This window comes from Abrus precatorius, unplaced genomic scaffold (assembly GCF_003935025.1).
Source record: "Abrus precatorius isolate BTA unplaced genomic scaffold, Abrus_2018 Scaffold7, whole genome shotgun sequence".
Classification (NCBI taxonomy): domain Eukaryota; kingdom Viridiplantae; phylum Streptophyta; class Magnoliopsida; order Fabales; family Fabaceae; genus Abrus; species Abrus precatorius.
The window spans coordinates 3805705-3818134 of NW_020874417.1; the positions used below are offsets into that span (position 1 = coordinate 3805705).

The following is a 12430-nucleotide window of genomic DNA, read 5'->3' on the forward strand; positions in this document are numbered from 1 at the left end:
AAGGTATTAATAGACATTTGCCAAATACAAATAAAATTAATAATGATGAAAGGATTGCAAAAGTTCCTGGGACAGGAATTCTTGGTTCGAGAATTGGGATTTCATAAATAAAATGTCGTAGGTCAATCGAGATTCATATTTCATGAATTGAATGTTCCTTAGATAATTTATATTGTTAAATATTGGATTCTCTAATCCGTCCATTGCTCAAATGGCTGGATTCAATAGTAGAAGAAATCATAGACAGGTGAAAGAAAGGAATAACTGTGTTTAAATTATCACTTTAGTTTTTAACTTTGTAATTTCATTTCAATTTCTTCTTTAACTTAATAAAAAAAATTAATTACTAAGTTGTTAAAAAAACTATCACACAAATCCCTATCATTAGTAAACATTGATAACCTTTAACAAAAATGTTCACATAGAATGTTAAATGTCAACTTATTGTGCCAATTACTATTATTGAAAGTTAAACAATGGATATCAATAAAAATTTAGGATAAATGAGGGACAAGATTATAATTTTAAATTTTTATGGAAAGAGATAAATTTAAACATAAATATTAATAGCTAACCCCTTTAAGAGTTATATAATACCATTTTGAAGTGTGATTTACCATGTAATGTGTCAAGTTAAACATGCTAAATAAACAATTCTATTAGTTTTTATCAATATTGGATAATTATAAAAACTAACTTAAAATACATTTGAATAAATTAAAAACAAAAATAAAATCTTTATTAAACTAAAGACAAAACTAGAGGGAAAAATTACAAAATTAAGGACCAAAGTAGTGATTTATTCAACAACTACCATTGTATTTAGACACCATTTGGCAATTCCAATTTACACGTTTCTTCCGCCACATCTTTCAATTTTTACTCATACAGCAAACTCACTTTGATTCTATTAACTGTTTAATATTCATGTTTCTTGGGACCTGCATAATCCTGAAGTAAATTTCTGAAGGAATTCTTTTGTTGGAAGCCTACTCTAGCCTTTTACAGATTCATGGTTCCAATTACATATTTCTGAAACAATTCGCAGTGATATCTGACTAATGACTAAGTTTTCTATTCAGTCACATCTATGAACTAATTTGTCGTAAAATAGAAGCAAATTAAGATGAATACATCTCAGCGCATAACTGCATGTAATGGCGCTTTAACTCGATAGGTCATGGCAATTTTCGCTTGCGTGAAAATTGTTTCCACGGGTATATTCCACTTCTCAATTTTCACCTTTGAGGATATAGTAGGATTTCCTTATCGTGTTCTAGCCACAGATACAAAATAAGTCACCAGTTGATAAATCAAGACACTTAGATTCTCCCAGCATCATATCAATGAGAAACGTATATAAACTATAGAGTCGCTAAAAGTTTTCCGCGTCAATCAGTATAACAATCTCTCACCACATAAATTGATTCAGGTTCCAAAAGAACAAGTCGGAATAACCAGAGTCATTACACATAAACATAATACACAGACAGAACAATTCCCAAATTCTACATTAAGGTTCCTCGACCTTTTCTCGCATATCCCTATCATTATGTCATTCTGGCAAATGCTATATGGATCAGCTATCAGTTGCCTCACTTGCATTTTCGTTTGAGGGCTGTCGCACAAATTGTCCACGAAATCGAGGTCGTTGTTCAGCTAATTTCTTTCTGCTCTGATATCGAACCTATCATTCAAATATTGAGTTAGCTCCACACGACACACCATCCTAATTCTACTGGAAATGGTCAACCCCATTACAATCCCTTACTCTACTGGGTGGTTTCATAAACACCGGAAGGAAGACCTAGTTCAACTCAACAACAAAGTTCATAATCTGTCAATCAACTCTACCTAAAACTTGGGGCCTGTTTTGTTTTATAAGAGAGAAAAAAGACATTTGTTTCCATTTTCTGTTTTACTAATAGCTACAACAGTGTTACCTTCTGTTTTTTGATTCTATTTATAAAAAACAACTACGAATATTTTTGTCCAAATTAAAAGAAATATTAAATGCATTAATTACTAAATTGTTCCTTGTTGATTGTGAGATTTGTGTTACTAAGGTAATCATTCTTTACCCATATAAATGAACACATTTATTCATTTAATACATAAGACACTAATTAATGAATATATCTGAAACAAAGTATAAATTTATGACATAACAAAACTTAGTTTTCATCATTTCATGGACACTTTGAACACAGGAAATAAAGTGGAAAGAAAATGATATTTTTTGTAATTAATGAGAAAACAATAAATGAAAACAGATAGTGTTTTTTCAAACAAAAAAGAGGTCTTTTAAGTTATGTGAATATTCATGAAAACCTTTATATTTAACAGAGAAAAAGCCTAAGAAAATCCTATCTCCCATGATATGAACAAGGAAAAGAGATTACCCAATTTTCAACCACAGTAATTGACTTCCACAGAACACTTAAGATCTACAAGCATTTCTATGTATAAATTGCTTGTTAATGCGCAGAAAAAGGTAAGAATGAAAAGCAATTACAAACTGGTTGATCAGTTTGTAAGGGAATGATAGAAAGAAGCACGAAGGAAGCTAAAGCGGTTATCTTATCAATCTGAGGAATGTGATTATTCAGCTGAAAAATTTGGTTATCCTTCACACTCCGCGAAATATTTTCCACGTCCTTTAAGGGAATTTTCAAAAAGACCTATAAGGGCTGAGTAAAAGGAAGAAGCATCCAACTAGCAGAGCACTAAATAGTAAATACCTAAAATTATTGTATCCATAAAAATTCGAACATACTCATCCTCTCCATTTAGGGAAGTTACTTGCCAACCATTGTATAAAAGAAATACAGTAAAAAGCAAGAAATACTGTTTATGAGCAGCAGAAAAATCTAAATTTAATACACCCTCAAAATTAAGGCTTATAACAGATGTCCATAGTTCCCCCATCAACCTTTCAAATTATAACCACACTAGTCATGAAAATCAGATGACAGTAAAGAAATGGAATGTACAAACGAAAAGGGAATAATGAAAATGCAGAGAATGGTAAAGTCAGAACAAAGGTAGCATATAGGTATCAATCTTGACCGGCAGCACAGTGGTTGACCCCAAAAACACCATAGTGGTATAAAATAGTGAATAGTAGGATGACCACTATTAAGGAAACAAACAAAATTCAAAAGACATTCATATTTCAAATTCAAGACATCATAAACATTCAACAAAAAGTGAAGGTGTGGGTTGCACAGAGTAAAGAACAGAGGAGGTTGAGGGTTCGAAGTTCAAAACAAAAGGTGATTCAAAGTTTAAAATAGAGAAAAGAATGGAGGGTGGGTGTAGGTGGCACAAAATAGAGAGAAGGGATGGTGGGTGTTTGGGGGTCGCACAGCGGATAAAAGTGTGGGAAACTACTTCCAATTAGGAATTTTTTAAAATTCTGAAAAGGGAGAGGGCAATCTCAACTTTGCCCCAACGGCCACCCCCCAAAAAAGCATGTTGTTTTGAGGGCGAAAATGGGTTTTTCATTTAAAAGCCTCACTAAAGCACCACTATGGCCACTATTTTGGCCATAATTGCAGCCCCTACGGCCACAATTCAAAAATGATCCCCCACTGAAACTTTGTAGCAGCTCATGGCTGATCTGCACAACTATAGCGTACTATTGATAATTATGAGGTAGCACCATATGATCAGAAAATATCAGATTATGCTAGGAGGAAAAAACGTGGGCTTTCATTCAAATACACTGAATGAGCAGACCGTACAATGTGGGTATGGAAGGAGTAACAAGGAGGGAATTGGAGGTCCCAGCAGAGAAAAAGACAAGAAAATTGTAGGACAGTCAAGGCAGCTGGCATGATGAGAAAAGAAAGAATGAATAGATTTGAAGGGTTGGGAGAGTGACAAAACGTTAGTCAAGAGTTGAGAGGTTTTACAAAGGAGGGGAATGGGTTGGGAATTCCCTGTTCGTTGCAGGATCCCATTATTATCTTTCAATTTTTTATTTTATTTTTATTTTTTGCATTTTTCTTCTGTTTTTGCAGAGGTCAACATCTGAGTGAAGGAGGTATATTCTCCAATATATCCACAAAAAATTTCCAGTCCTTATTAATAGTAACAGATAATGAATCACTTATTTATATGGACTATGATTAATTACCTTTTTATGAAAGCACCTCTCCTTTCTCTCTTTTCTCTTCTGACGAAATTTAGTTAAGGCTGCTTCCCTTTGAGAAGTCTTGTTTTGATCTGCTCTGTTGGCACTTCCACTCCCACTAGCATCGCCACTGCCACTATTCCCAGTGAGTCCATTGTTGCTTTCCATATTTGTCCCTCCAGCATTAACTGCTGTGCTGCTCCCATTTTGTCCATTGCTTCCATTGTTGCTGCCAGAAGCACTTCTATTAATACTGTGATTTCCAACATTACCTTCAATTGGCCCTTCAACCACATTTGATGAGCCACAATGTGGTGCAGCAGTAGCCATTTTCTTTAAGGATTCAGCATCATGATCTGGTGGCAGCGGGTGCTGCATGTTGTCAGCAATACAGTTATGGTTTTCATAATGGTGATGGAAGTCCTGAGTTGCAGAATCCTTATGTCTGTCTGCTTTAGGTGGTGCCAGCATTGTTGCTGTTGTATCTTCAGTATTATGCAAGGCAACTTGTTGAGAGGTACAAACAACATTGTTCTTTAAAGGCTGGAAAGCAGATGTTTGGTACAAACATTTGGTTGTCGATGCTACTGCTGGCTCACTTATAACTGCAGATTTAGCATAAGCATTATTATTAGTGGATCCCATATCAATGTTATTGCTAGCACCATTTGAGTTCTGGTTAGGAGGATTGCCACTAGAGTGAGATTGAATATCTCGAGATGAATCCTTTTTTGTAACTTCTAAGCTATTATTATGTGGAGAATTGCTTCCAACACATCCAGTGGGAGACTTCTTAGTGTTAGGGGCATTGTACCTGTAGCAAAAGACTTTTAACAATTGAACCAGTCATCCATCTCAAAATTAACTAAGAATTGCTTAAAACAAGAACACTTAATCATCATACCTTGAGAAAGCAGACAGATCAGAACGTCTTAAAACATTCCGTTCATCCTGAATTGTAATACCTGCATCTTTAACTCCTCTAAGCCTCTTTAAACTGAGCTCAAGAGACGGCAATTCTTCATCATTATTAGTACCTTTATTTTCAACATCGGAGGATTTGGGTCTTCTATTTAGGGCTTCAAATTCACCACTATGCATCTGAGAATCAGAAGTGCTAGTAACAGCATCAGACAATGATAGACCTTTGCACCTTAGCTTGCTAGATTGATTCTCACAATTAAGGTTCAGTTGTCCTCTATTTATTTGCTCATTGAATTTAGAGGGGCCAACATCAAGCGTGTTGCTATGTTTAGAACCTGCAGTTTTGACTGGAATCCCATTTATATAGCCAACCATTAAGTCAATATCTCTACTGAGTCAACTTTCATCCCTTTGACGTTGTCCAGGGAAAATAATTAAATACAATAAATCATCCCAAAAAAGGGTTCGTGCATATGCATGCACATACGTGTAGGTACATGAGTGCATACATGAACAGCTGGACACTCACACACAGGGTAGGGGGTAAAAGACTGAGATCAGTAGGTATGAATCACAACTAGAAACAGGTAATGAAACAAGATTGTTTGTTTAAAAAAAAGGCCCTCTAATGCAGCTGTAAACCAGTAGCAATGCATTGCAAAGCCTGTCAAGTGTCATCCAAAAGAAATTGAGTATAGATGCATGTTGAAAACATCTAAGCATGGATTAAGCATTTCAAAATAGAATTTCACATAAGAATAGGAAACTGTACTTCAAAATTTTATATTCACAGTACCAGATTCAGGAACAAAACTCGTGATTTTAGCATTGTCAAGTTATGAGTTATGACTCAATGAACCAAGATAGTATAGCACATTGGAAATACATTTAGGATCTAAATCTCTTTTAAATAATCATGTGCTACCAAAATGAAGTTTCAAAAGGAAAACCCAAAAGCAGAGAAACATAATGAAAATAAGGAAGAGAATCTTAAAGCCAATGCTATTGAAGATATTCATACTCAAAAAATTCCTCTGCAAAACAACTTGTATTCTAACATGATTCTATGTTCACTACTGTGCAAAGGGTGATACAGTTAATACCATGAAAATCTTCAACCAAAACACAATAATATCACCGGGTGACTCTGAATGAGAGAGAGTTAATGCAGAGACAGGAAGATCAAGGCACTTTGGTCTTACCAAGTTGTTCCTTCTGTTCTGGACACTCCTTTGCAGCCAGAGGAACCACCTTCTTCCCACCTATTTCAGCATTGGAGTGAACAACTTGAGCACAGGTACTATCAGGACATTCAGCTATTTGATCCCACTGGGAGACTGGCTTAGGACTATCAACTTCAACAGCACGTTTGGTCCATGAGCTCTGCAAATGAAAAAACAAAAAATAGAAGTAACATTTGGTTACCGACTTGACCTCTGTATGACAATACTGGCTAGTTAGACTTAACCAGCAGGCTGATGGCTGGCTGTGGGGTTTGCTGTTGAACTGTTTGCTTCATTACTTAATGGATGACATATATAATCATGCAGGTTTCTATCCTTTCACTTTTTCAAATACTAGCAAGTGATAAGCATTTCATGCTAGTCAGACAGCAGAGACTATATGAAACTGCTTTTTTTTTTGCATTATATTATTCAAACACGATGTGCCACACATCTTGCTCAATCCACAAAAATTTTTTTAGATCATATGGATTTGAGAGAAAAAAATTTCAACATTTACAGCTTTAGGTTTCTTTGTTATAAAATATGTGACAGTATCAAAGTGAACCAGTTTACATGATATACAAAACATAAACCAAGACAGTTACACAGTTCCAAGTTTTCAAAACAGAAAATGTCAGTATAATTAATTTCTCAGCCACGTACATCAGATCAGTAAATGTTTCTCCATTTGCACAGGACTGATACACATACTCAAATGAAGAGGGAAGGGGGTATACAGAAAAACAAATGTGGCTCAAGACTTATCCAATTTTCATACCTGTGGTCTCTCCATTGCCCATATCTGTTAAACTTGGCAATAAAAATTCTGGTTCATGTGTGACAAACGGATTCATAGAAAACTTTTCTGAAGTCTGAACCTCTCTTAACATTTTGAGAAAAAAAATAAAAGAGATTTGATATATTTTGGTCAATGTCCTTTTTTGTTGATTTTCATAATTGTCTCTTCTTACTTAGTGGTCAGCAAGTTGCAGCAGGCCTAAACACTCAGTTTTATTCTTCTTTTATGCTTAAATATATTATATAAACAAGCAGAAAAAAAAAGGTAAAGCAGTTAGTGGATGGGTGAGGTGGGGGCTATAACAGAACAATCCAACTAAACACTATCATAATTCCATATCTTTTTGAAAATTTTATAAGTACGAATCAACAAATAAAAAATAAAAGACATACATGAAACCTAGCATTAACCTTGAGTTCCATGCATGGGAGGTTTTCCAACAAAATATCTTTATACCTGAGTGCCACTACCATTGTCACTTCCATCCCCATTATTCAGGCCCACACTTCCATTGTCATCCTCATCATTGCTTCCAGAATTATTATCAGACTTCTCAAGACTCTTTGATTTTACAGACTTCTGGGTTTGTGTGCCACTTTCACTGCCACTTCCACTAGACTGAGGGGGGAGAAAAAAAATAATAGAGTCATGATAAACAGAATAATTGAAGGCCCACACCAAATAAAACAAAACATTTTAAGCATGACAGAAGATATAGCAAATGTGCCATTGACATTGAGCAAAACCTATCTACATTTTTGCAAAATAATAATGATTATAATTATAACAACAGGTGGTTCTTGCACAGACACCAATACTGATATGACATTGACTCCACAAATTTAGCAAAGGCAACAGACTGCTAATAATGTATTTTTAATGTATTCACCAGAAAAGAAATAGAAAGTGTAATGTCATGAAAGAAAATTCAAGTCAGCTTACACTGTGACATCTTCTCCAAACATGCTGCCAAAGATTTTTAAGCTCATTCTTCCGTATGGGTTTAACAAGAAAGTCAACAGCTCCCTTTGACAAACACTTAAAGACTAAACCCATAGAATCATGAGATGACATCACTGCAGACCAATCCCATTAGAAGCCATAGAAAAGAGTAGCTCTTTTACAGCATGTTATGAGAAAAAGAAATGCTTCAAACCAAACATATATAAGCACTTGGAAAAACTTACTAACTACTGGAATATTTTTCCGCATTTTGTGGCCCATAATCTTGTATAGAAGACCGATGCCTGATAAACCTGGCATTGCTACCTCAGTCAAAACAAGATCGATATGATTGGTTAAATCCTCCAATATCTTCCAAGCTTGCAATCCATTTGCTGCATCAATAACTGGAGAAAAGAAAAAGAAAAACACAAATAAGATCTTAAGCAAAGATATAAGAGATATTCACAACAACAATTATAATGATGCCACTCATAAATAGGGGCCGGAGCTACATATATTTTGAGGGGAGCCATCCCCACCCCCACCCCCCAACCCACCCAAAAAAAAAAAAAAAACTGTAAAACTTTCTTCATAACGCACAAGTTTATAAATTTTAGGATTAATTACACTTTTGACTATTGTACAAGTTTATTATGACTATCGGGGGACAAAAATCACACATTAGTCATCACAGAAAGACCAAAAATACAATTAAGCTTATTTTTTAACTCAATTACTATTTCAATGTTGTGCATCTATACAACTACCCCAATTAAAACCAGTTAGCTCTCCCACTTCCCATAAAGTTAATAAATAGAAGTTAAAAACATTCCTTTTTCGCTGCAAATTGTCAATGCTATTACATCCTCTTTCATTCTAGTTCACAGATTTGTAATCACAACTCATCCCACTATAATTATAGATCACCATTAATCAAAGAACTCAAATTGTAAAATGCAAGATCATTGTGTGTTTGATCACAGCATTAAGAACTCTTAAATTTGAGCTTGGCATAACTCAACCCCAAAAGTTAATTTGTAAAATGAGGACTATTTGAGCCTTTATAAGCTCAACATTTGGTATATTTATAGTCAATGTGGGATCTTAACGTACCTCTCTCATGCCCATAATTAAACATTTATATATTGCACTAAGAAAGCCATAAACCAGGTGAATTGAATGGGAAAAATAACAGGACCAGGCAAGCTGTAGCCTAATATTAGATCTATGAAAGACTCTAATATTGTCTTAAATTCAGACTTGACCTAACTAAACCTCAAAAACTAGTTGGTAAGATGAGCATTGTCTAAATCTTTATATGCTGTACTTTGCTCATATCTATAATCAATGTGAGTTCTCAACAAGAACAAATCCACCTTTGCCACCCCTTGTTCAGTGATTAAGCAAAAGTACTGAAAACCAAGCAATTAGTTGACCAATCTATTATGAAACAATGAAAGCTTGCAATTTCAGTATGTCATAGAGCTAGAAATCCAACCTAGAAGTAAATTCTTATATAGAAGCACAAACACATAGCCTGTACTTTTACATACGACAACCTAATATGCAAAGGCTTACACAAAGTGAGTATTCAATGCACAAAGTTAACTACTTTTAAGAGTCCTAAAGAAACAGTTAAATCTATAACTAATCTGCAGTTGGAGCATAGATGAGCTAAATGGAAGCCTATTATAATTCAACAGCTAACATTTTAAAGTAACTAAACTTTACAACAAAAACTAAGCTGTTACAATTAAGTCTATTACAATAGATATCAAAAGCTTGGTTACCCTGTATTCTAATATGCTTGAACAGGGCCTGGAGAGATCCTCTAGATCTGGGGACATTCTGCTCTTTTCTCTACATCTCTTTCTATTTTTCTATTAATAAAATTGTTTCTCATTTCCAAATTTAAAGTCAAGGACTCATGGATCAAGCTATGTTAAGTGAGAGAGACCATCAAAAGAAATAATTTGCGTGCACATTTGAATCAGTTGAATCGGATTCTTGATGCTCCTCATATCACCACTGAAGGAAACCAATAAGGATAGTCAAATATGCCTAACAATCAGATATTAGCAAGGCAAGCTTAGTGGAGCAGATGAAACAATGTGTAACATTGGCAATCAAAGGAGGGCAACTATATGCAAAAGACTTGTTGATATTGTGTTCAACTTTGTGATAGTGATCACACTTAGAACGAGATTTATCTAACTTGTTAGATCAACCATGGTCACCACTTTGAGAGATCTAGGCAAAGGAATCCAGGTAACACAAGGTGGATCAAGAAAAAGTTCAAAGTGGGCATTGTGGAAAAACTTAAAATCTAATCATAAATTGATGAATATTCCACAAGTAATCCATACAAAGTCAACAAATAAAAAAAGTTTGTTATGGGCTTAAGTTCCTAAGCAAGGGACGTCAGCAATGAGCAGAAGTTCATTGAAGTCATGTAAGGCACCATTAAATTTGCTCAAATAGTTAATCGTTGAGCCATCAAGTTATTTAAGGAAAACAGTCAAAATTCACCATCAGTCAACAAGAAAGAGATATATAGTGCCAGATAGCCTCAAATTTATTCTGAATGGCTACGCTAAAGAAATTCAAATGCCAAAAAAAAAAAAAAGCTTTTGAAACCATGGAATTGAATTCACAAGGAATTTTGGAATCTTCAACAGGTCTACTGAAAAGTTGTCAGAAGTGCAAGTATTGGAAACAAAGTGGAGGCAGTTTGATGCAGGAAACTATTTAACATGTAATGACATGCAGTATAAAATTTGAGTAGGTCATTGAGCAACTTGCAGATATTATATAATCAATTTATATACACATGAATGGTCATAATATCAGCAAGAGAAGGGTAATTAATACACCTATCATTTTGAGTATGCATGCAGTAGTATGTGCAGCTAATCAACATACAAAAGGAGGTAAGCAACATAAATTTGACAATGCAAACAGTACTTATTAAAAGATTGGTGTCAAGGCCTAACCAAATAAGGGATTCAATAAGAAACAGGTAATAACTAACCTTCATAACTACAATTACGAAGCAGGGCAGTGACAACATGGCGGGTAGAGTCATCATTCTCCACAAGCAAGACCTTAAGGGATCTAATATGCAAAAATCTCTCCCAACAAATTATTGCCCCTTGAGGCTGTTGCTGTGGTATATGCTGCTGGACAGAGGAGAATTCCACAGTCCCCCCCTGTCCAACCTTAACTTCTTCAGCCACTCCATTACATTTCACTTCATCGCCCTCACATAAGCCATGTTCCCCACCAGCAATCTTCTTCCCATCTCGTAAGCGCTGATTCAGTTCTTTGCTGTCGCCATCGACACTCATCTGGACACCCTTGTCATCCAGAATGCCCAAATTCACAGTGATTATAACCCGTCCTCATCCAAACGAAAACAGCAAACGCAATAATCTTCGGGAACCCCAACCCAAATGCAACTGCAACTGCAACTCGCTAGATATGCAGTTAAAAAGAAAATAACAAGATCTCTACGACTAATAGTCTAACACTAACGAAGTCCCCGACCAAATATCCACAGTGCTCTCAAACAAAACCCTTTCTGCCGTTCTCACCCTGTAATAGCAGAGTATCCCTTTCTTAGATTATTCACTTCAAATCCAACACTAAAAAGCAATTCACAACCAACCATGGATCTAGAACAAATACTAATCCGCTATTTTTAAAAAAGTATCTTCAAAACCCTAACTAAGTTGAAAAACTTAACAAAAGAATTTCGAGATTTGACTTACTTAAAATCCAAAACGTCAAAGCTGTAACCATAAACACAGAAGAGATCTTTGCTTGAACATGAACATCCAAAACCAGAAACGTTGCATCGTATTCTTTATGCTAAAACGCTGACACTGTCAAAAACGAATAGATTTGGAAATAGAAGCTAGATTTTCTCATTCCGAAGCAAAAAGCTGAAAAGAAAACAAATGATACGAGGATTACCAGCGCAGAAACTTCGCTAATCGCCATTATCGAGTCATTATAAAAAGATTAGTATTACATCATAATAATTATAAAATTGCAGTTAAAATGAAAAGCTAAATAAAATTGGGATAAACAAATTGTGAAAAAATAGTTGAGGGAAAAGGGGGAAAAATCAGGAACAAGGTTGTGTTTTGTTGTGGGAAGTGAAAGGAACTTGACTAATCTCAAAGTACGGTAAGGAAGCAGATAACGCCGACGTTACTTTAGGGGAAAGGAGAAAAATATTGGGTTGGTTCGGACCGCGATGACCGCGGCTGGTGACGTGGACGAAGTGGAGGTGTGGAATGTTCAAGAAGTGCCACGTAGGAACGAGATATTTCCACGTAGGACTCGGGGATGTTGCCGACCTGGATGAAATCTAAAGCCGCGTGCTCGAGGGTC

General features: G+C 35.4%; 1 protein-coding gene across 9 annotated transcripts; it reads right to left on the minus strand.

Moving 5' to 3' along the window:
• Window positions 1-1078: 1078 nt before the first annotated feature.
• Window positions 1079-12430, minus strand: LOC113872257 (two-component response regulator-like APRR7). Of its 9 annotated transcripts, XM_027509677.1 has the most exons (12): window positions 12008-12273; window positions 11803-11916; window positions 11064-11626; window positions 8275-8436; window positions 8030-8163; window positions 7544-7705; window positions 6265-6445; window positions 5176-5409; window positions 5043-5103; window positions 4831-4952; window positions 4142-4743; window positions 1079-1687 (listed from the first exon to the last, which is right to left on the minus strand). In XM_027509677.1, the coding sequence occupies exons 3-12, from the start codon at window positions 11377-11379 to the stop codon at window positions 1580-1582; spliced, it is 2082 nt and encodes a 693-aa protein (XP_027365478.1). In that variant the 5' UTR covers window positions 11380-11626; window positions 11803-11916; window positions 12008-12273; the 3' UTR covers window positions 1079-1579. The 9 variants fall into 9 exon arrangements, with proteins under 9 accessions (XP_027365478.1, XP_027365474.1, XP_027365477.1 ...); XM_027509673.1 differs by having other exon boundaries at window positions 4142-4952; window positions 5043-5409; window positions 12008-12023; window positions 12252-12423; XM_027509676.1 differs by having other exon boundaries at window positions 5043-5409.